At 36.2% G+C, this 23,557-nt stretch overlaps 1 protein-coding gene across 3 annotated transcripts; it reads left to right on the top strand.

Annotated features, from left to right (window-relative positions):
• Positions 1-4,064: 4,064 nt before the first annotated feature.
• On the top strand, positions 4,065-22,034 carry LOC123557967 (ankyrin repeat domain-containing protein 50-like). Of its 3 annotated transcripts, none has more exons than XM_053544349.1 (2): positions 4,065-4,215; positions 18,244-22,034. In XM_053544349.1, exon 2 carries the CDS (start codon positions 19,515-19,517, stop codon positions 22,017-22,019), a length of 2,505 nt encoding a protein of 834 aa, XP_053400324.1. In that variant the 5' UTR covers positions 4,065-4,215; positions 18,244-19,514; the 3' UTR covers positions 22,020-22,034. The 3 variants fall into 3 exon arrangements, with proteins under 3 accessions (XP_053400324.1, XP_053400323.1, XP_053400325.1); XM_053544348.1 differs by lacking the exon at positions 4,065-4,215 and adding an exon at positions 7,752-8,233; XM_053544350.1 differs by lacking the exon at positions 4,065-4,215 and adding an exon at positions 8,251-8,373.
• The last annotated feature ends 1,523 nt before the right edge of the window (positions 22,035-23,557 follow it).

Genomic DNA, 23,557 nt, shown 5'->3' on the forward strand with positions numbered 1-23,557 from the left:
GCATTTATGAAATTGATTATTGTTATATTCATTACGGGACAATCAAATATTACTGTATGCACAGGTTAATTGAAAGACTACGATAAAGTGGAAATGTTTACTTACATGTACGGTAATTTTCTGCTATATTTATAGCTGAAAACTCCGTATCTCGATTACCAAGGGAGCAAGCGTTATACTTCAAGATAACCGAAATTCGACTTAGAATGATATTTTGTTCAGATGTTTTCGGAACGGGACTTGAGAATGTATTCAAGATAGCCGGACTTGCGAGATAAGCGAGTTAGAGTTTTGGCACAGTACACAGTATTATAGATATAGAGGCCGTGTACATGTATCAGTTTAAGATCGCAGTATCTTTCATCATGTGAATTCCAGATACAACATTTGGATGAATAGCGTAGTCACGAAAGAAACTGTTGCATCTGGTGTTCAAAAGTGAAAGATATTTTTATTTTATTCCATGTCTTTTCAATTGTTGGAACTATTTCCCCCAATTAGTAGGTCAGGTCTATCGAAAATATATAGATCTACCTGATGTTTTTTTTTTCAGAATTACAAGACATGTTTCACTTCAAACTAAAAAACATGTATGGAATATTTAAAACGCGAAAGCTTTGTTAAGAAGTGTAAGAAGCTGTCATATGCTTCTGCATCCGATAACTGGTACGCAAAGTCAGTATGCTTTTCTTGGAAACTTGGTAAAGAATAATAATAACAAATGCAATATAAGTGAAAAATAAAAATGGAGTTGCCTGTGAGCTATACCGAGCTCTTATGGTAGATCGGTGAAATAGAATTTAAGTGTCTCGGGCTCAAGCCCATGTCTAGTTGAACAAAATTTCAAACTTTGACGCAACAACTTTGAGAAATCATCATAATGAAACATGTTACTGTGTACCTACGTTGATACAAATATGATTGATTAAGCAAAGGCACTCCTCTAAATACAGTTCAGCAATCTTTTCAATATATTGGTTAAACACCCATCAGTCTCGCTTTTGTTATTGCAGATTTTTTAGCCTAAAAGGAATAGCTATATCTTTAATATTCTATTTGTTTTACACAATTCCAATATTAAAGGCGGGACCTCATTTATCTTGTTTTGCCTCTAATAACGCAGACAACATTGATATCCAGTTATAGGTTTCAATAGACCGTTTTGAATTTTTACCAATATTATCAAAAGGAACGCTTTATAGATCGATTGAAGTTAATGATTATTCCTGCATACCTCTGCTGTATGTTAGTTTGTCCTTGGCGTGAGAGACACGTGGTTCAATGACAAAAATTAATTTTATTATAGATCTTAAACTATACCTGTAGATTTTTTTTTCTACATTTAAAAGGAAAATAATGAAATGATTTAAGTGTGGTGTTTTAAGTATTTTCTGCCTTCAATAAAGGGGTAGCCCCATTTATTTTCTCCACATTGGATGATCAGCATGCTTTACAGTCTCATATACACAGATGGAGTACAATTAACTCATATGCACATACCTTCCAACATAATACAAAACAAAAACTCCTTTCCATGTTTTGACCCGTCGCTCAGAAGTACGAAAAATTTCAAGTCTGGTAGGCAATGCTCATGTTCCCGGAAAGAAAGTGTACATGCTACAACAAGCCCCTTTTCGCACGATGGCAAAAGCTGTTGACTTGGTAATCGTTTACCATTACATTTACGTGCTATTGCTGTTGAAAGGATATGTTCGACTGTAGGTCGCAAACGAAATTATCAGTGAGGTACGGGAAGTAACTTCTTTGTGCTTCGTCCTGGACTGATAGGTGTTACTTCCCTCTTCTCCATATAAAATACACCAAGGGTATAGAAAGGCGGAATATCTAGTATATTAGACCTCAATAAAAGGGATTCATTAAAGTAGCCCCGCCTATCAAACTGAGTCAAATGATTTAGGACATGAGTATTAAGGCGTGAGATAAAAAAGGCTCAAATTAATATCAACGAATACTTGAATTACAATTCCTGGCCGTATCCAGGCCTACAAAACCAAAGCAGGATCTCTCGGGTGGGTTTGGGAGGATTGTGAGAACGAAGAGAGGGTTGGTGGGGTACAATAGGTTTGGTTTAAACTTATCGTAAGTAACAAGTCAATATTTTCATCCAAAGTATGGAAGCATGGAGATTTGTGGCATATGTTGAGGTTCTCCGCGTGCAATTTTAAAGTTCATCAATACAAAATACTGCATTTTAAGCCATTTCAGACAAAATGTCATGTTGAAATGTATACATTACTAGTCCTTATAACTAGAGTATAAGCAGGGGTGGGCCCGACTTTAGAATGTGTAAAATTCTACAAGACAAAATGGAATGTTTAAAAACTATTTCAGAAAAAAAAACCGCAGCAGGGGTGCTCCTTCGTGAATTTCTTAAATTCTTCAAGACAAATAGTGCATTTCAAACCAGTTTAGACGCACAATTGATCGCAAAACTGACTATTTTAACACTCTGCTAAAGAGAATAGGTGATATCAGTGACTATTTGTTGGGAGTTACCAATGACTCTGCCATCATAGAATAAACTCACTTGGTGTCAAAGTCAGTGAAAGTATTACGACAGTCATCGTTTTCATTCAAATGTGTATGATTTGAGCATTAAATTTGAGCCGCACCATGAGAAAACCAACATAGTGCAACTGCGACCAGGATCCATGCTGTTCGCTTTCAAAGCCTCTTGCAATTAGAGAAACCGTTAGCGAACAGCATGGATCCTGACCAGACTGCGCGGATGCGCAGGCTGATCTGGATACAAGCTGGTCGCAAATGAACTATGTTGGTTTTCTCACGGTGCGGCTCATTAGAGCATTTCTTAATGTCACAGCTTACCATTAAGTGTACAATACAGACACGTTTTAAGATAGACAAATAAATACATTATTACTATAAAACAAGATTTTTGATTCATTAAAAAAATCTGGATCGTTTTTCTTATAGATTGAGTCTATGTACATAAAAATGCATTTTGTTATTAAAGGCAGTTGCCTCACTGTGCGATGACTTAGTGTGCCGCACTGATATGTTTCTTGCTAAAAGTTTGTTTCCGCGCTCATTTGGAATTAAAATTACTTCACTGCAAAATAATGATCAAAAGGATGTTTACCCAAAAATGTATGGAACATGCTTGCCCGTTTCAATTATAAATTACCCGCTAATGACGCATTAAAAGAAATTAGTACATTTAGGCATGTTCAAAATTTAATGGAAAATTGTATTCATTTCAAGATTATTCACAGATGATTTTAAGGCCATGATATCTCTGATGAGCATACCAAATCTGACAGCTTCATATGACCGATAAACCCATAAAAAATGTTCGCGTTGGTTCCAGCACTGAAGATTTGTAATCAACATGGTTATGGGAAATAAGATATTTGGACGCTCTTAAGTTTTGACTTTATTTTTGAAGGCAAGCCAGAAAGGAAAGTAGCGAAACAGTAACTCTGTTTCCACTTCATAACTTCAATAACGTAGTTGCGTTTCTTTGATCATTAAATAATGGGTGTAACATCATAACGACACTATCATAGGTCATATGGCGACTTTCCCGCTTTTCATCACGGGCGGGCACCTGAGTAGAACCACCGGCCTTCAATGCTGCTGGATAGCTTCCTGATATGAAGAATTATACGCCCCAGGTGGGGTTCGAATCCACATCGGTGAGGGGCAAGTGATTTGTAATACTTAATAACAGTTAATGAAATAAGTATATTAAATGAACAGATAATTCCTATTATTATCCTGTCACATCAAAGGGATTCCGATAACAAGAAAAAATAACAATAAACGCACTCCGGGACCTTAAAGTTCAGCATGACATATAACCTTGGACAAAAAAATTGATAAACACATTTTATGAACTTACTTACTCTTAAACTTTCAGACTGAATGAAATAAATGTACATGTATAATAATTATACCAGTAATCACATCAGAGTTTCCAGGAAAAGGGTATGTCATTTACGAAACACGGCGTGTTGCGTATTGTCTATTTTGGTTGTGTCTGAAGTATTTGAAAAATGTACAATAACGACTGTTTGTGGTGAGACAGATCATATTTTGTTATGACAGAGTATGGAAATTTACGTTGCTATTTCATTCATACTTTATAATGTTTACTGTTTAGCTTTACATTATAAAATAGGTTTGACTAGTGCAGAACGTGTCTACAGTGAAACGTGCTTTATGGTTTGGCTAGTAAGTCTTTTTATTTTTGTACTACTGTCAGTTAAACCATTTCATAATTTTATGTACACTTTAAAATAATTTCATAGATACCTATTTTTGTACTAATTTATTTATTTCTTATCTTTATTTTGTAATTGTTATTTATTTCATTTTATCATCGTCATTACCCCCATTATTATCCTTATTATCATCATCATTTACATTTATTATCTATATTTTTATTTATTGTTTTTTTTTATTACTTTTATTTTTTATTTTGAGGCCCTTCCACCTATTAACCTGACAATATAATTTTGTAGAATATATATATATAATGAATTTCAGCAAAATATATGTTCATATAAATACACTAAAATGCACATATAAGATCTTAGTCTACTTTATAATCTTTTTTATCACACTCATATTAAAGATCCCATTTAAAATGTAATTGAACAAAATATTCGAAAGAAAAGTATAACACTAAGTAAATCCCCGAAACGTTTGTAAAATATGATAAATCAGTATTGAAATCATTTAAAGTAGGGATATGCTAAAAGGTACAGCTTTACATCACAAGGTACAGCTTTACGTCACAAGGTACAGTTTTACACAACAAAGCACAGCGCTTTACACAACAAAGCACAGCTTTACACAACATAGTACAGCTTTACAGCTCAAAGCACAGCTTCACACAACAAAGAACAGCTTTACGTCACAAGGTTCAGCTTTACACAACACAGTACAGCTTTACAACACAAGACACAGCTAAGTTTCACAGCACAAAGTACAGCTTTACAGCACAAGGTACAGCTTTACAGCACAAGGTACAGCTTCACAGCACAAGGTACAGCTTTACAGCACAAGGTACAGCTTCACAGCACAAGGTACAGCTTTACATTACAAGGTACAGCTTCACAGCACAAAGTACAGCTTTACAGCTTAAAGCACAGCTTTACACAACAAAGTACAGCTTTACAGCACAAGGCACAGCTAAGTTTCACAGCACAAAGTACAGCTTTACAGCACAAAGTACAGCTTTACAGCACAAGGTACAGCTTCACAGCACAAGGTACAGCTTCACAGCACAAGGTACAGCTTCACAGGACAAGGTACAGCTTCACAGCACAAGGTACAGCTTCACAGCACAAGGTACAGCTTTACATTACAAGGTACAGCTTCACAGCATAAAGTACAGCTTTACACAACAAAGAACAGCTTTCATCATAAGGAACAGATTTACAGCATATTTCACCGGGTGACTAACGCTGTGGATTTACGGATAAAGATAAGTATTGGTATGGCCGGTTTAAACGGATTTGGTTTCAACAAAGCTAATTTGGTATAATTAGATCTTTATTATTAATAAAACTTAATAATGAATTCCATGAAAGTGACGGAATATACAAAATAAATTATGACATATAATGTCATTGCTAGAAATAAATTGTGAAATCACGTTCAAGACGACCCCGAAATTGACATTTACTGACAATACAGTAGTAATTACATGAATAATATTAAACTTACATTGAAATTTACTTATCTACTGACAAAATCATGCACAAGTGCGCATGTTAACAGACAATATCAGTATAATCCGAATCCTTTGAAGTCATCGATCTACTGCTATTGTTAGTATTGTTTCGTGGCAAAGGGGGCGTAGTTTCAGTCTTTATAGTTGTAATACACGCAAACATTACGGTTTTGAAACTGAAAAAAATCCCAGTGGTATTGTTATAAACAGTGTTAACTACTGTTAAGTTTGATAACAATGATAGCATATTTAGTCATTAGTCAAAACTGTCAAAGATCTTCATTGGTTATATATTTTTGCACTTAAATGTACATTCCTTGCATTCCGGATGAAACCGGTGATTTGCTTCAGTATGAATAACTTACTCATCACAATAATTATTGAACATGATAAAACGTAAACAAACAATTTTCAAGGACTCTTGCATGTGTGTAGTTTTCGTGCTTTGCATATTTTGCTGTTCAAGAAAAGCGTTGCGCAAAAAGCCTGACTACGCATCTTTTAGAACCGCGCATTTTCCAAACCTTTCAATACCGTATCAAAAGTGTTATTAATTTGGTATCATCGTTTTTTGTCAGTTAATATTGATATTTTCTTATTTCTCTGGGCATCTGCCCAATTCTTTAACTATCTAACATAAAAGGGAAAGATGAAAGATAGCAATATTGATTTGTCTGAACGACAGAATGTTGATGCGTATCTCAGGGTTTTGTTTATGGAATATTTGGCAAAACTATTACATAAATGATATATACTAAAATGAAGTGGAGACTATTTACGCGTTATCGCGCTGTAAGAACGTATATAACGAGATGGCAACAATCATTATAGCATGGTACATATAAAACATTGCCCATGCTTTTCGGGCACGCTTGTTCTGGGTTGTACGTATATCACAATAGTTCGCCATAGTTCCAAGAGAGGTTTAGGCACTAGTCAATCGTCTGACTCGAAACAACTGGGTTACATATCCATCAAGTACGAAAGTCAGTGGTGCGAAATGTAATATAATTATATACTAATGGCTAAAGTAAGTACGTTTCACTATACACAGCTTTGCGCGTGCCACGTCTCTAGGCAACCGCAAAATATGACAAGAATTTATTTTATTTACTTTAATAGACTTATAAAATAATTTCACGATGAGGCAATGTTTTTGTTCACCTTCCCTATTCAAATTAGCACACAAAGCGAAATAAAGTAGTTTTTTTTCGTGATTTATGACACTTTTTTGTACAAAAATTACACTCCTGATAAACATAAGTATTTAATAATGATTTTGTGACTATGCACATGATGATACCATACTTAGTTCATAATATACGTATGACCGTAAAAAGAACAAATCGGTACAATAGCTTAACTAACGCTTTTTTGTTTTCTTTTGGTTACCCTAATAGTATATAAACACATCTGAAGCCGAGGTTTATTTGCTATTTAGCAATGTGCATTATACATGTTTACAAAGCTTCATCAGTTTTAGAATGTGTCCTGATATAATGATAATAATAGGTAAAAGTAGACTCCCAGGTGGCACTGAGCAATTAGAAACTGTAGTGAACAGATATAATTGCTTCAAATATGCATCAGTGGGGGGAAATGAGGAGGGAGAGGCAGGTTGGGGGTATCATGATAGAGAGTGGGTACCATGATAGAGAGTGGGAACGTATTAAGGTGGGGTGGGGTGAAGGGAAATTACACCACCAAAATACAAGACAATATACAGAGCATATAAAACGAAACGGCAAAGGGCAAATAATAAATATGGGCATCGCCATGCACTGTAATTTATAGCCTATAAATTTTCTAACAGATATTAGATTGAAAATAAGCAAGAAAACATATTCTTTTTTAGTTTCAACTTTAATGTCTTCACAGATATTTTATTCAAGTAAGCATTATGGTTTATAAACTACATCCCAATATAATACGGGGTGTGTAAGGCCAAGGTAAAAAAGAACAACAAAAAACAAAAAACCTCTAAGGTTTGTGTTATATTTCTTTAAATTTTCAGACGATCTATGGTAACGGTCAGTGTTTGTGATAGCGGTAACCCTGTTGAATAAACTCTTTCAAAAGCACTTTATCAATCAAGAAAGATATCGATGTAAACTTAAAACAAACCGCGGGTTCAAAAATGATATATAAAATGAAGCGACTAAAGTAAACATTTAAACATTGTATACTAAAACCGACGGCTATGGTATGCAACAGTATCCTATTTTGCTCTAAAATTCGTTAAAAAGTTAGAAACCATATTCGAATAGCAAACATCGCTTCTCCGTTTTCGACATATCCATTATAACTGCTGAGGACAATCATTCACCTTAAACGGACCAATGAGCAAAGTGTATTGATCGTAAGCACCGCCTACTTTCACATTTCAATTAACATAGTGTAGACAGTCGCACGTTGTGTGTATGATTGAATGAAATACACAATTTTGCAATTTCCTTTGTTTTCTGCTACAAATTGGATCTGAACAAAGTACAGCTTTTAAGCGGAGAATAGGTGAGTTAATTTTCATAGCAGTGTTTGGATGCAGAACTAAACCGTGATGGGTTAAATTAATTCGGATGACTGGATGTACAGGGTGTGAGTAAAACTAAACTCTGGATTATTTGAATATATATTTAGCACACAGCTCACTGGTAAGAATAGCTTCATACAAGTAGGCCTATATATAATATATATAACACATTACAAACGTGGCATATTCTTGAGAGAGTAAAATTGTTTTAATAATGTACTAATTCTATATTCTGGCTGATGTATATTATATCTGGGCTAACTGCTGCATGGGTTGAACCACAGGAGTCTGAAATTCTATCAGTAAGACTCCAGAAGTCAATCTTTTAAAAGATTTTACCGTTAATAATAAATTGATAGAAATTCAGACTATTGTGGTTGAACCAATGACTTAGAACTGTGCTTTAAGTGCCAGTATCTGGGACACCCTTGACCATGTTTGGCGCAGGTATCAACTATGCTTGGCAGGAGTATGTGCTGGACACTCAAGTTTATCAGTGACAGGCAATCTTACTGTGTTTGGCAGAAGCGTAGGACACCATATTAAAAAGCAATATATATCATATATGTTTCAGTAATGCATGCATCTGGGACACCAATATTTTCTTGTTGGTGCCACCATCTGAGACAGCCTTAAAATTAACCCTGCTTGGTGCACCCATATATCACTCTACCAGGCTCAGCCCAAGTATCTGGAACAACACTTCTATGTAAGATATGAGGTCGGGTTCAGTGCCTTGAATTAAAAGTCCACTAGCAGCATAGATAGATATGGGATGACTAGGTAGAACTTCAAAGTTCACTGGAGGGATGACTGTTACAAAATATCCAGTCATGAAAGATTAAAGCCAAATAAGTAAAGGTTATAATGAATAATAGAATAGTCAAATTTATGCTGATAGCTTCCTCATGTTGGGGGTTTGGAGCAGAATTTCTGCCCCAAAAATCGTGAAGTAAGTGCTGTCAGTGGCAGCAACAACCTTAAGTCCCCTTAGTTTGTTTACTGCTGAGCGATAATAATTCTTTATGCATATACATAGTCAAATAGATTTGTAGTTGCACAACTTCAAAAGAAATGTATCTTCAGATGTCATAACTATACATTCAGACATTAAGCTTGTGTAAAATTAACACCATCCTTAACCAAATATTTATGCAGATCACACTTTGTAATTATTTTTATGTCACAAAAACCAATAGCTTACAGCAAAACTAAATATTTGCGGATTTTAAAGACTAAACCTTGACCGTTCATATCCGCCACATATTGATTAAGTGTCCTTGAGTGACACGATACATGTGGACTTAGGCACTGGTCAGCCTTTGGTCAAATGGTTAATCTCTAATCCAGACAGGATAAGTTAATCTTACCCAAGAAGGTGTTGGTATCAGGTAAGAAAATCTTTTGCCACTTACTACTTAGATTACTGTCAACTTTAATGACCTTAAGAGGTATTTGACAAAATAACTTGTTAAAAGAATTTGAAAACTTTCCATTACACAGCAAATCCTCATCAGTATAAATGTAACATTACAACAAACAAGTTTAAATATAAATTTTATTGCTAATTATGACATTTAAACATACTTGACAGCTATTTGTTCTTTAGATTAATGTAATACCTTAATTATCTGTATAAAAAAGCATTACTGTTCCGGCTGGAAATAGTTTGTGCCGGAGCTGACTTGTGCACAACACCACTAGTAACTTGCTGTTGGGAATACGTGACTAAACACTACACTTTTTTATTTTTTAAATCATTTCTCATATATTTTCTGACCGATCTTTCTTGCCTCTGATTATCTACTCTAGAAGGGAAGGGATATAATTATACAAAATTTACATAGTCTCAGGAGTTATCTCCTGTGAACAAAACATGACCACTATTATAGAAGGCCTCTATCTTCAGAAAAAAGTATGTTTCTGCAGTGTAGTCAAAGCTGCAGTGTTTTTTGATTAGTAGGTGTAATTCATCTTCAGAAATTTCCTCTTGGTAGTGGGTTTAAAATTATCAATGGGTCAAGGGACTGTTTAAAATAATCACCTTTTTTGAGATATTATCTGTACATCTTTGTCAATTCTTTTGATGTTCATCAGACAGGTCAGACTTAAGATAACAGTTATAACCTATTGACCTACATATCATATTAATGATAAAAACAGTATGACCCAGTTTTAGAGCCAGGTGGATTTAAAATTAAACACAGTTGACATATGATCAGATTCATTTATTTAGATTGGAAATTTAATATTTATCCAGCTGGGATTGTAGAATATGATCATTTCATTAGAATATAGAAGTTCTTTTGTGTCCAGCTAGGTAATATCTGGTTCTTACTGTTTATATAAAGGAAGAAGGAATGTGAACTGTGGCAAATAGTGAAATAATAAATGTTTGGACATTGTTACAACTTGAATTAAATGTAATTAAGTAGAAGGGAGTTAGCTGGGTAGATGGCACATCCATGATTTATTTGTAATCACTGATTGCTTAGAATATTAACCTTTAGCCAGTACTCTGGCAGCAAGTGATTCGCAGACGCGACCAGTGCAGACCAAAATCAGTCTGCACGTCCTGCATACCAAGATCAGCCTGTACGTCCATGCAGGCTGATATTGGTCTGCACTGTTCGCCATTCAGTCAGTAAAATTTTAGTGAAGACTCTAAAGTAAACCCTTAGAGAGAAAATACCAAAGTCCTTACTGGGGCTCGAACCCCTTACCTCGTGATCCATAGGCAGACACTCTAACCACGTTGCTAAAGGGTTAACCCAAAAGCAGGGCTGTTGGACCTACTATAACTACACTCTCCCCCACCTATACTTTTCAGAGCTGACTACAGCTCTCCATAATGACCCTCCATGCTCATTGTATGAGTCTGTTAAACATCCTTATCGCCATTAAAGTAACCCATTGGAGAGAAAATACCAAGGTCCTTAGTGGGGCTCGAACCCCACACCTCTTGATCCGTAGATGGACACTCTAAACACGTCGCTAAAGGGTTAACCCAGCAAGGCTGTTGGAAGTGGCCTATAAACCTACTATCACTACAACCCCTTTGAATGATAAATGGTACTGCCCAATTTGAATGATAGACCAGTCCATTTTAGAAATTTAGCAAGGTAAAGGTTAAAAGACATGCAAAATTTTGGGAAGTGGCATATATACAATGATAGTGCCATTTGAACGGAAATCAATGAACAAAAATAGCACATCTAAAAATTGCGTTGTTTTTTACATAAATAAATAGTGCTCAACATAAAATCTCTTTCCAAAACAAATAAAAAGCACAGGAATACCAGTAATTAGTAGTCCTATCAAAGGAAGAAAGAGATGCCTCTTGGAGACCCCCCCACTCCCCCAGCCCCACTCCCCACCAAAAAAAAAAGAAAGAAAAATAACCCCAGTGTTTATTTAAACAGAAAAACCTTGCATAAACAAAAAAGATCTATGTAAATAAAAATGATCTTAAATACATTTTTTTAACTTTCCTTTAATGTTCAGTTTGAAGATAATTGTCTTTTCAGATAAAATATTTTGTTGAAATTAGGCTAGTTGAGTAAATATCGCCTTAGGGTTTTAAAATGACATGTTGTAATTATGACCTTTTACACTAATTAGAGGTCAGTGTCATGTACATGTTGTTCAAGTCATTTAGTGTGACCTTTCAAAATGCCAACATCCTCCCAGCCACGCCTTTCCACACGGTGGTGACACTAGTGCCATAACTGAAAATACAATCGAAATGCATTCATATTCTATCTATAAATAATATCTAATAAAAGGTTACATTGAGAGTGCATTTAAATATTCTGTCTGCATGCAGTTATATTTTCCTGCAGATTTTAGGTGATGTGCCAGTCTGGCATTGAATAATGTAAATTTAATTAAGCAGTCTACACAGTCCCTCATTGATTATGATGATAATAAGTGAGCATTACTGTAATTTGGGTATTATTTGCAATGATTTATTTTACATTTTACACTAATGTTTGCAAACAAACTGGTATGGGAATTTATTAAAGGTAGATAATTATATATTAACTTATATCCAAATTTCATACAGTTATAATATAACTGCTCATACTTAATGCTCATACTGAAAAAGAAGGTCGGTGGTTCTACCCAGGTGCCCGCTCGTGATGAAATAATGCACGGAGGGGCACCTGGGGTCTTCCTCCACCATTAAAGCTGGAAAGTTGCCATAATGACTTATCATGTGTCGGTGCGACGTTAAATCCCCCCCCCCCCCCCCCCCCCCAAAAAAAAAATGTATAAGCACAAAGTTAAAGAATAGTACTATACTCACTGAGGTTTGAAATAGTACATTATGCAGCTCAACACAGTGTACATGTTCTGCCACTAAAACATGGAAGTTTTAACCCTAAAATCGTGCTACATTTCTATAATGAACTTGCTCATCTTTCAATTTAATAGACCATACCATTAACTGTTAAAAGGGGTGCTTACCAAAAAGATACTGACTGAATAGCGAACAGTGCAGATCTTGATCAGACTGCACAGATCGCAAAGGCAGAATCAATCGTTTCCAGCATGATAAGGGTTTAAACTCGCTGCACATGTACATCCATCATTAATTTATATGTTTAGTCAAGTTAAATACATTTGATGACGATTTCCAAAAAGGAAAGATGGAAAAATTGAATATCTAAGAAGTATTATATACTTTAAAGCAAATACTTAACAACATAAATATGTTTGCTTTCTATCAAATTGTAAAAATAAAAAGGGCTGGAATATTTTACAAAATGTCAGTAGCATTATAAATATCAACATTTTGAAAAGGTTGAAAATGATTTAATATTTATATTATCCAAAATTTTGATCTATCTGTAAGCTGTTACCACTTTTTGCCTCCATTATATTAATTGTGTTATTGATCCAGTGCATTTACATTATGCTTCAGAAGTGCAGATACATATGCACATGTTGCTGGTGCAATAGAGAACCACATGCAGATCATTTTCATATCAGAACTGTTCAACACAAGTTTCTTAAAGTGTGGTAATAGGAAAAAAAAGCTTGCAAAACAACTTAGCAGAAAGTCAGGTGGCTTTGGAATGTATTTGATAGGTCTGAAACCACATGTAAATAATCTGGTAGAATTCTTTCAACATCTGCAGCAATCTTTATGCTACATTTGATTCTTGCTGAAAGGCAACATGGTTCTGCAGAGTTGTCTGGCATGATTGCAAATTCAAAACAGGCTGCTGTCCTGTTGAATTAGCTACAGGCTGTAACAGAATTTCTGACATGTCTGGATTTTATTTCAATGCATTGTCTGTGTAAAAGCATGCCTGGTGATTTGCCTCATTTGAATTAGTTCAGCATTTGTTTCCAGGTCTTGCTTACATTAATGCAATCAATCAAGCACACTTGCTTTAGACGTGGAATTTAAGCAATTTAGTTTGTTACAGGTTATGATAATTTTAATATATTTTTGACTTATTACGTACTCCAGAGTTGCATGGAGGTCAGTTAATGTCATTGGCTTTCTGAGTCCCACCGCTCTGAGTTTGAGTTAGAAGTTTACCGCGGACTGAAGTATTGCACAGTTTGGCATTTGCTGTCTGTATTCCTCCACCAAAATTAGCTGACACTGAATTTTCCATATTATATAACCTACTTGACCAATATTATTGCTTCATTTGACTATTTTCTCATGTGGGGATTTTTTTGGCAACCCAAATTTGGAACTCTGACTCTGGTAAGAAGTCCAGTCTGAACAGTGATATGAATCTTCTAATATTTGAAGAACAAAGTATGCAAGAAAAAGGATTATCACTGATTGTGGGTGACTGGCTGTAAGGGTAATTGTTTTGCAGTAACTCAGCAGAGCCTCATTACCACATAAACAGTCACCCTTGAGTCAGATATTTCAGTCTGCACTTTCAAGCAGTCAGATTCTTATATTCCAGGGAAAGAACAGAAAGAAGAATTTCTGCATTTGGATATGCAGTGACTAATTTTCTAACTTTTCCACAGTATAAAAGAGTTTTTTGGACAATCCCTATGGAAGGTAGAACATGCAATATAATATAATTTGAAGTATTTTCTACTGTTTGGAGCACTTACAGAATTCTGTGTTGCAACAATGTGAGAACTGTGTACAATTTGGAGCACTTGCAGAATTCTGTGTTGTAACAATTTGAGAACTGCTTACAATTTGGAGCACTTGCAGAATTCTGTGTTGCAACAGTGGAAGAACTGTGTGCAATTTGGAGCACTTGCAGAATTCTGTGTTGTAACAATTTGAGAACTGCTTACAATTTGGAGCACTTGCAGAAGTCTGTGTTGCAACAGTGTGAGAACTGTGTGCAATTTTGAGCACTTGCAGAATTCTGTGTTGTAACAGTTTGAGAACTGCTTACAATTTGGAGCACTTGCAGAATTCTGTGTTGCAACAGTGGAAGAACTGTGTGCAATTTGGAGCACTTGCAGAATTCTGTGTTGCAACAGTGGGAGAACTGTGTGCAATTTGGAGCACTTGCAGAATTCTGTGTTGCAACAGTGGGAGAACTGTGTGCAATTTGGAGCACTTGCAGAATTCTTTGTTGCAACAGTGGGAGAACTGTGTGCAATTTGGAGCACTTGCAGAATTCTGTGTTGCAACAGTGGGAGAACTGTGTGCAATTTGGAGCACTTGCAGAATTCTGTGTTGCAACAGTGGGAGAACTGTGTGCAGTTTGGAGCACTTGCAGAATTCTGTGTTGTAACAATTTGAGAACTGCTTACAATTTGGAGCACTTGCAGAATTCTGCGTTGCAACAGTGGAAGAACTGTGTGCAATTTGGAGCACTTGCAGAATTCTGTGTTGTAACAATTTGAGAACTGCTTACAATTTGGAGCACTTGCAGAATTCTGTGTTGCAACAGTGGGAGAACTGTGTGCACTTTGGAGCACTTGCAGAATTCTGTGTTGCAACAGTGGGAGAACTGTATGCAGTTTGGAGCACTTGCAGAATTCTGTGTTGCAACAGTGGGAGAACTGTGTGCAGTTTGGAGCACTTGCAGAATTCTGTGTTGCAACAGTGGGAGAACTGTGTGCAGTTCGGAGCACTTGCAGAATTCTGTGTTGCAACAGTGGGAGAACTGTGTGCAGTTTGGAGCACTAGTGTTGTATCTAGACTTGAAAAAGGGCTTGGTGCTGAAGAATGAGGGCCTGTGTTAGAGGGGTCCGGGGGCTTGCTCCCCCTGAAAATTTTGAAATCGAGCACGCGATTTCCTGCATTTTGGGCTATTTTTACACCATCTTTCAATAGCAATTGTATCAGTTATATACCCATAGTATTGGAAAAATACGTTCTTTTGCTCACAATTGCAGATGTCAAACTGATCTTTGACAACAACTTCCATCACAAGTCATGACATTTGTTCCAGTGGTAGTCTACACAGTTCACTACCATCGTAATGATTAAACATATTTCCTGGCAATTTAGTCCCAGTACTTACCAACTACCATAGCTTCCTGGAAATTACCAGTACTTTTCTAGTTACTCTAGGTTACTGTAATGATCATTAAAAAACAAATCAACAGTTTAGAACACTTTTATTATGTACAACCTTACACATAATTGGCTTTTCTCTAATTTCTTGATATTAGTGATATAAATAGATATATGATATCTAATGATATAAACAGGTAAGATATAGTCTCTAGTGTTACACAAAAGAATGCGAAAAACAGTGTACATGCATCTCATTTCAAATATTTTAAATATGTGTTGACGACAGGTCAAAAGTCACAAGGACTTAAGGTCCAAGGACTCACACTTAAGTATACAAAACAGTGTACATTAAAAGCATCTCATTTCAAATAATTTAAATATGTGTTGATGACAATCTGACTAAAATACATATCCTATTACGCTACGCATAGGATCTGACAACGAGCTATTGATAGCCTCATTCTGGCTACCTTTCCTCTAGCCAATCAAAAGCTAACTTACAACATTCTGCAAGCTTTAAGTAGCCTTAGTTTTTGATATCTACAATTTTTATGTCGAAAGATGTCAGATAGCCGGTTAGCTCAATCGGTAGTGCACTTGCTCTGTAAGCGAGAGGTCCCGCGTTCGAGCCTTGGATTGACTGCAAATTTTTCTTATTCTTTGACATTCAAACAAGTTGTTTGATTGGTTCAAATAAAAATAGATTTGCGAAAATAAAAAGAGCAATATTGGAAATCCAAAATATACAGAAGACGAATGTGAATGGGTGGTTCTCAGATCTTCGTTTAGAAGATCAAGTACTTTAGTCAGATTGGTGTTGATGACACTTTGTGCTTGGCTTTATCACTACCAGTCTTTTGGGGTTTCAGGATTTTCCTGTTCTATGGTACTGACATTTCTGTAACAGTAGTTTCTGTTGCAACCTCTGTGCCTGTATTGGTGCTGAAAATGAAAAGTAAAAATTATATGTTGCAACAGTGGGAGAACTGTGTGCAATTTGGAGCACTTGCAGAATTCTGTGTTGCAACAATGTGAGTACCGTACTGTGTGCTATTTGGAGCACTTGCAGAATTCTGTGTTGCAACAATGTGAGTACCGTACTGTGTGCTATATGGAGTACTTGCAGAATTCTGGATTGCAACAGTGTGAGAACTGTGTAAAGTTTGGAGCACATGCAGAATTCCGACTATGTACATTTTGGAGCACTTGCAGAATTCTGGGTTGCAACAGTGTAAGAACTGTGTGCAATATGTAGCACTTGCAGAATTCTGTGTTGCAACAGTGTGAGAACTGTGTGCAATATGTAGCACTTGCAGAATTCTGTGTTGCAACAATGTGAGAACTGGGACATACCAACAGGAAGCTGTTGGCAGATTTTCTCTAAATTCACAAAATATCCTGCTGAGAAAAGAAATCTTTGTTTATTTACTAGGTTACTTGAACTGAGAAACTTGATCATGATTAATGTAGATATTATAGCAGACATTGTGGCCATTAGCTTCACTTATTCTTCCTCTCTACTTTGACAACATTATAGCTCCTGGCATCATACCAGATATAAATGTCTGCAATTTCTTGCAAACACAGCTAGTGGAGACACATTTTATGCTGTTGAAGATATACTGCAAGTTTTTTTTTGTTTTCTTTTGATGATGCATGCAGTTTTGTTGATCACAACAAACACATTAATGCTAGATATTTGTGTTATATGATTATAATTGTTAAATGACTGTTTCACAAACTTAGATTAAACTAGCCTCACTCATTCAGCTTACAGAGATTGCTGAATATTTAACCCTTATCATGCTGGACATGACTGATTCTGCCTTTGTGACCAGTGTAGATCATGATCAGCCTGCACATCATGATAATTTGCACTGTTTGCCATTCAGACAGTATCTTTTTGGTAAGCACCCCTTTTAACAGATAATGGTACTGTCCAAACTGAAAGATGGACAAATTCATTATAGAAATTTAGCAGGGTACGGGTTAATGACCTGCTATCTAAATGTGGTTGTCTTAAGAAGATGATCAGGCTGGCCTAAATGTTCTGTTATTTTGACTATATATATATATAGGACTACTAATATTCTAATCTTACTAAAATGCAGAGATATTGCTGTTTCTCATGATTATCTTTACAAAATCTGGGTTACTACCCGGTAGGTACTTTTGGAGTTTATTTTCATTTTTTGATTGGTTTAATGACGCAAAAGAATGGGACAAAATTCTGTATGACAAAAAATATCCTCACAGGCTGTTCTTTCCTGTTGTGGGTGGGGGTAGGGGGTTAAACCAATAGTAGCTATTAAATTTCTTTTCATTTTGGATTCTAAATCATGATCACTGAGGTTTGGAGTTTGACTCTTAATTACATCACCACTACATTTATGGAATACTGGCAGAGTTTAACTTGTGTGATTATTCCCCAAGTATTAAAAGACATGTTATATTGCCCCCTGTTTTGCACTATAATTGGTTTTTTCTTGTAAAAATTTATATTTCTTTTCCTTCTCATTTCAGAGAGTACATGATTGTTTCCATTGGCAACAGAACACAAACAAAAAGAGAAATTGAAATAGTGTTCACCATATTGATCCTGCAGAAAAAACGTTTCAGCAAAAACAGTCGGGATTTCTTTTTGAATCGGAATAATTGCAATAGCTTGAAATTAACAAAGGACGTTGTGTCGAATTAAGATCTGTGATGCGTACAGCTGTGGTCGCTCTTGGTGTTCCCTTCCCACATGAAGAGTGAGGAATCTAGAGTGATATTTGAAGGAAATGTTTTTTGTCGATATACGTACTGGAAAATGATACGTCTGGTGGCATTTAAAGATATTTATGAGTGAAAAACCTCATGTAAGTGATATTATATATGGGTGTTTTTTTTTCACAAAAAGAGGTATCAGGTGTAATATAGCTTTCCATGTTGGATGAACATTCAATGATAATAATTGAAAATAATAGGAATTATACTCAGTAAAAAACAGTGAACAGAATTTCTGAAATGTTTATCATTTAGAGAAATACAGAATTGGTGATCATTTTAGGATAATTGAAGCATTGGGAAATGGGATTGTGGATTTGTTGATTCCCTCATCATGATAAATAAGTATCAAATTATGAAAGAAACATCGTAAACTGCGATAGCGAGAAGTCTAAATGGAGTAAATGCTGATGTATTAAAAGTTTGTTTGACATTTTAATTATAAAAGTTTTCACTCGATCAACAGTGTGTGAGAAGGGTGGGAAGAAAACGGAGATTTTAAAGATATTTTTGGAGATAATTATATGTGTAGCAGTGAAATTACTTCTATTTCTGTATCGTTAAATGCTTTTCTGCTGCAGTGAACTATGTGTGATATTGATGTATTGGTCCAGATCAGTTGGGAGCTTGCTTAGTCATTCCATCTTCATTCATTCAGTTTAATGAAGTGCGGAGGAACATATCGATTAAACCAGTGACATACCAAAATACATCTTTCGCTCAATTATTTAAGAAGTTTCGGTATATCAAGTTTAAGTGCATCGTTATCGCAAACCTGTAACTGTTTAGTTATTCATGCAAAGGGATTATCTGTATTTATTGATTGTTGTTTATTTCGGAAAGATCAATGGGTCGGGGAAGTATTTTGGAAATGAATAGCGTAAAAAATCATTATGAAGATAGACAAGAATTGTTTAGCGGATTCAATTCGGAAGAAATTTAGCTGTCAGTTTGGAATGATGAGAAAATTAGTTTTCATATTCTCGTAAATTACTCTTGAGCAAACAGAGAAAATAATTGAAAAAATGAGTCATTGTTTATTGAAAGAGAAGCGATTCTATTGTAGAGAATGGGCGTTCAGCAAAGTTAACCACTGTCTGGAAAATAGGCCGACAGCAAAAACATGTGGGGCCCTCATAATGGGAGGGCCCGGATGCGGCAAGACGGCTCTCTGCTGCGAACTTGTCTGGCCTACAAATGCAGACGGCAAACAGATTCTTTTAAACAGACGACTTTTGGCATATCACTTCTGCCAGGCACACGATGTGGAAACATTGTCAATGACAGCCTTTATAAGGAACTTAGTTAAACAATTGATTTGTTCAGATTTGATTGCTGGGTACTCGGAACTTGTGAAAGCCCCAGATGTTCAAAAATTGCTGAGTTCTAGCGAATGTGACACAAGCTGTGATGAGGTTTTCAAACGTGCAATAGTTAATCCTTTGTCTGCAATCAAACCCCCAGAGAAAACGTTATTCATTTTGGTGGACTCTATAGACGAGTCTTACCTACATTCTGTTAACGAAAGAGAAGAGGGGAGCAAAACAATCGCAGAAATGATCGCCAAACACCACACATTAATTCCAAACTGGTTACTTCTTGTCTGCTCGTCACGCAAACAGAATAAAGCTATAACTCGAATGTTCACTGGATTCCGAAAAATAAGTCTTGATGACCTTCGGAAGTCGCACGTGGTTCGAGATGTGCAGCAGTATATTTTGAGTCGGCTTGACCGCGAGGAAGAATTACGACAACATTTGAGTCGTGAAACTGCTGAAATGTTAAATCAATTACATATAAAAAGTAATGGATGTTTTCTGTACCTAGAAAAAGTATTAGATGGTGTGGCTGAAAATTTTGTTATGCTGCGCGAAATTAGAGAAATTCCGGGAACTCTGAATGGTCTTTATTTATGGTTGTGCCAGAGGTTATTCATTAAAAAACAGTTCTCCAAAGTGAAAGCTATCCTTGAAGTGATATTAGCGACAAGAAAACCACTAACTAATTTAGAACTGTATGGCTGTGCTCAAATTAAAAACACATTGCTCTCCAAAGAGGAATTCGAAAAACACATGAAATTACTTTCCAAAATTTTAATTACAAGTGCAGACGGCTGTAGAATATTATTTCACCACAGTTTCGCTGAATGGTTATTAGACGTTAAACATTGCACACAGAAATATCTGTGTAATGCATCAGAAGGCCATGGTATGTTGTGTCTTTACGCCACATTACATGCGTCACGGCTTACGCCAGCTGAAGTTCAGGATTTTGCATCGCACCTTGTGAGAAGCAGCTTTCATTCAACAATAGATCATAACCACTTAGTTCAGTGGTTGCTAATTTCTGGAGCAGATGTGGAAAAATGTCTGAATGCTGGAATACCAAAGGAACAGAAAGTGTTGAAATTATTGTTGGATGCTGGGGCTGAAATGCCATGCGAGGAGGAAAGTGATGCTGCCAGCATGAAAGAGAGCCTTACGATTGAGTCCCAGATAGAATCTCCGAAACTTAGTGATAGAGATATAGACGAGCGAATCGATCATGTTGATGCAAATGGACGTACACTGTTACACACCTCTTCGTACCAGGGTAACTTACATTTAGTGCAATTATTGTTGTTGAAAGGTGCAAACATAGAGACATTAGATAAATCTCGACAGACACCATTAAATCTAGCGGGAAAACAGGGCTTTGCTGAGGTTGTTTCTGCCTTGGTTGAAGTTGGTGCTAATGTTGACAATGCTGATGAAGACGGGTGGACGGCCCTTAGATCAGCAGCTTGGGGTGGACACACAGAGGTGGTATCTGTTTTATTGTCTGCAGGTGCCTCGGTGGACAACGCTGACATTGATCAAAGAACAGCGCTCCGTGCTGCAGCATGGGGCGGCCATGAGGAAATCGTGGTAAAACTGTTAGAAAGTGGTGCTGATGTAAACAAGGCTGATAATGAAGGCAGAACTGCACTTATCGCAGCAGCGTACATGGGTCACACAGAAATTGTGGAACACTTACTGGATTATAATGCAAACATTGACCATGAGGACTGTGATGGTAGAACTGCTCTGTCTGTCGCTGCTTTGTGTATTCCAGCAAGCAAAGGACATGAAAATGTTGTTAGTTTGCTTTTAGAGCGCGGGGCGGAGGTTAACCATCAAGACAAAGATGGAATGACCCCTCTTCTTGTCGCTGCCTATGAAGGACACCAGGAAGTGTGTGAAATGCTGCTTGAATGGGATGCAGACGTTGATCATAGTGATAAAAACGGCAGAACTCCGTTGCTTGCGGCTGCCTCTATGGGACACGAGAAAATTGTCACGCAGCTTTTGTTCTGGGGTTCAGCAGTTGATACGATAGATTCTGAGGGTAGAACTGTTCTCAGTATTGCGTCTGCTCAGGGGAATTTGGCAATAGTTCAGCAGCTTTTGGATAGAGGCCTTGACGAGATGCACCGAGACAATTCTGGCATGACACCACTGCATATGGCAGCTTACGAGGGCCACAAAGAGGTAATTAGTGTGCTTGATTGACTGCTTACTTTCTAAACAGTAACATTTAACTTTAAACTATGTCTAATAAATTCGTTTTAACCTAAATGTAACAAATAACATTTGAGTGCTAGAATTTCTAAGATTTTCTGGCAGTGTTTTATGTTGGCATCACAGGGCCCAGTATCAAACTCATGTTGGGTGAAAATGGTCTATAATATATACAATTGTAATATGTAGGCCATTTTTCCCCTGGAAAAAAAAGAGTTTGATACAGGCCCATGTGGTTGGCACATTTAATATGAAGTTCTGTGACTTGTTGTATATATGTCTATAGACATACTTTTGCATATTTTATTCCCATTTCAAATCTTATATCTCTGTTGTATTGTCTTGTTTTGATAAATTCACTTATAAATGATAGTATTTTATTTACAAGAAATTCTGAGAATAATCCCTTATTTTGTATGTTTTGAAATCTTTCTACACACTTGTTTCTCTTTGTTGTTAACTTACAAAGCTGTCCAGTTTTGCTAAAAACGCCAGAAATAGACCTGATTTGAGACGAAAGTTTGATGATATTATACATGAAATGCTAGATGATATATCTACCTACATATTTACCATAGTTCATGAAATGTGGCTTTGAAAAGAATATTGTTGAAATGACATTTTAGTTCTGTAATACTAGCAGTGATCTAAGTTGGAAATAATAGTCATGAAAATATTTCGTGATATATCATGAAGGAATTTCGGTCACACATGTTGTCAAGTTAATGATACTTTAACCTTTAGCATGCTAGATAAATTGTCGTCTGCTGGAAATGTTGTCTGCTAAAATTGTAAAGTTCATTCAATTTGCTCCAAAATTGGAAGAAATATTGTCAGAGTAGCAAACAGCTTGGAACCTGATCAGTATGGAAGGGAATCTCCGCCAGGACATGCATGCTGCTAAATGACATTGCTATGTTATTTACTTACATATGCGTTCTGCAACATTGCAACTGCATATTAGGGAATTTCCGCCAGGACATGCATGCTGCTAAATGACAAAATGCATATTGCCTTGTGTTATTCGTTTTAAACTAAATGCAACATCCATGCGTCTTTGTGTTACCTTCCATCCGTTAGTGACACATACCTTGCATCTTTCGTCACTGCATGTATGTAAAACGCATATTCTTGCGTGTAAATGGCAAATGCATCCATTCTGTGGCATATTAAAATGTTTATGTGAACAAGTTCTAAGTGTTTTGTACGTTTTACTTTCTGAAATTGATTAAATCGTTCCTCCATTATACTAACACATGCATGTTAACATTTCGTTGTTGCCCGTTGTTTTTTGTTTTTGATATATAGGTCCCTGTTGTAGACCTTTTCTATGTAGGTCCCTACTTTAAATTCATGGATTCTAAATATTGCAATGATTGAAATTTATGCAAGGCGAAAGCAGTGCTAAGTAAGCAGTAAGCAGCACGAAGTTAATCAAATGCGACCTTAACATTTGTAATATGAAATTCGTAGAAAGCTTGGAACCAGAATTTCCGGCAGTTTCCGTAAAATCAGTGAACCATGAACGG

This window comes from Mercenaria mercenaria, chromosome 5 (genome assembly GCF_021730395.1).
Source record: "Mercenaria mercenaria strain notata chromosome 5, MADL_Memer_1, whole genome shotgun sequence".
NCBI classification, from domain to species: Eukaryota; Metazoa; Mollusca; class Bivalvia; order Venerida; family Veneridae; genus Mercenaria; species Mercenaria mercenaria.

Coding starts and splice junctions, on each gene's coding strand:
- LOC123557967 (XM_053544349.1), top strand. CDS start 19,515: ATGAGTCATTGTTTATTGAAAGAGAAGCGATTCTATTGTAGAGAATGG.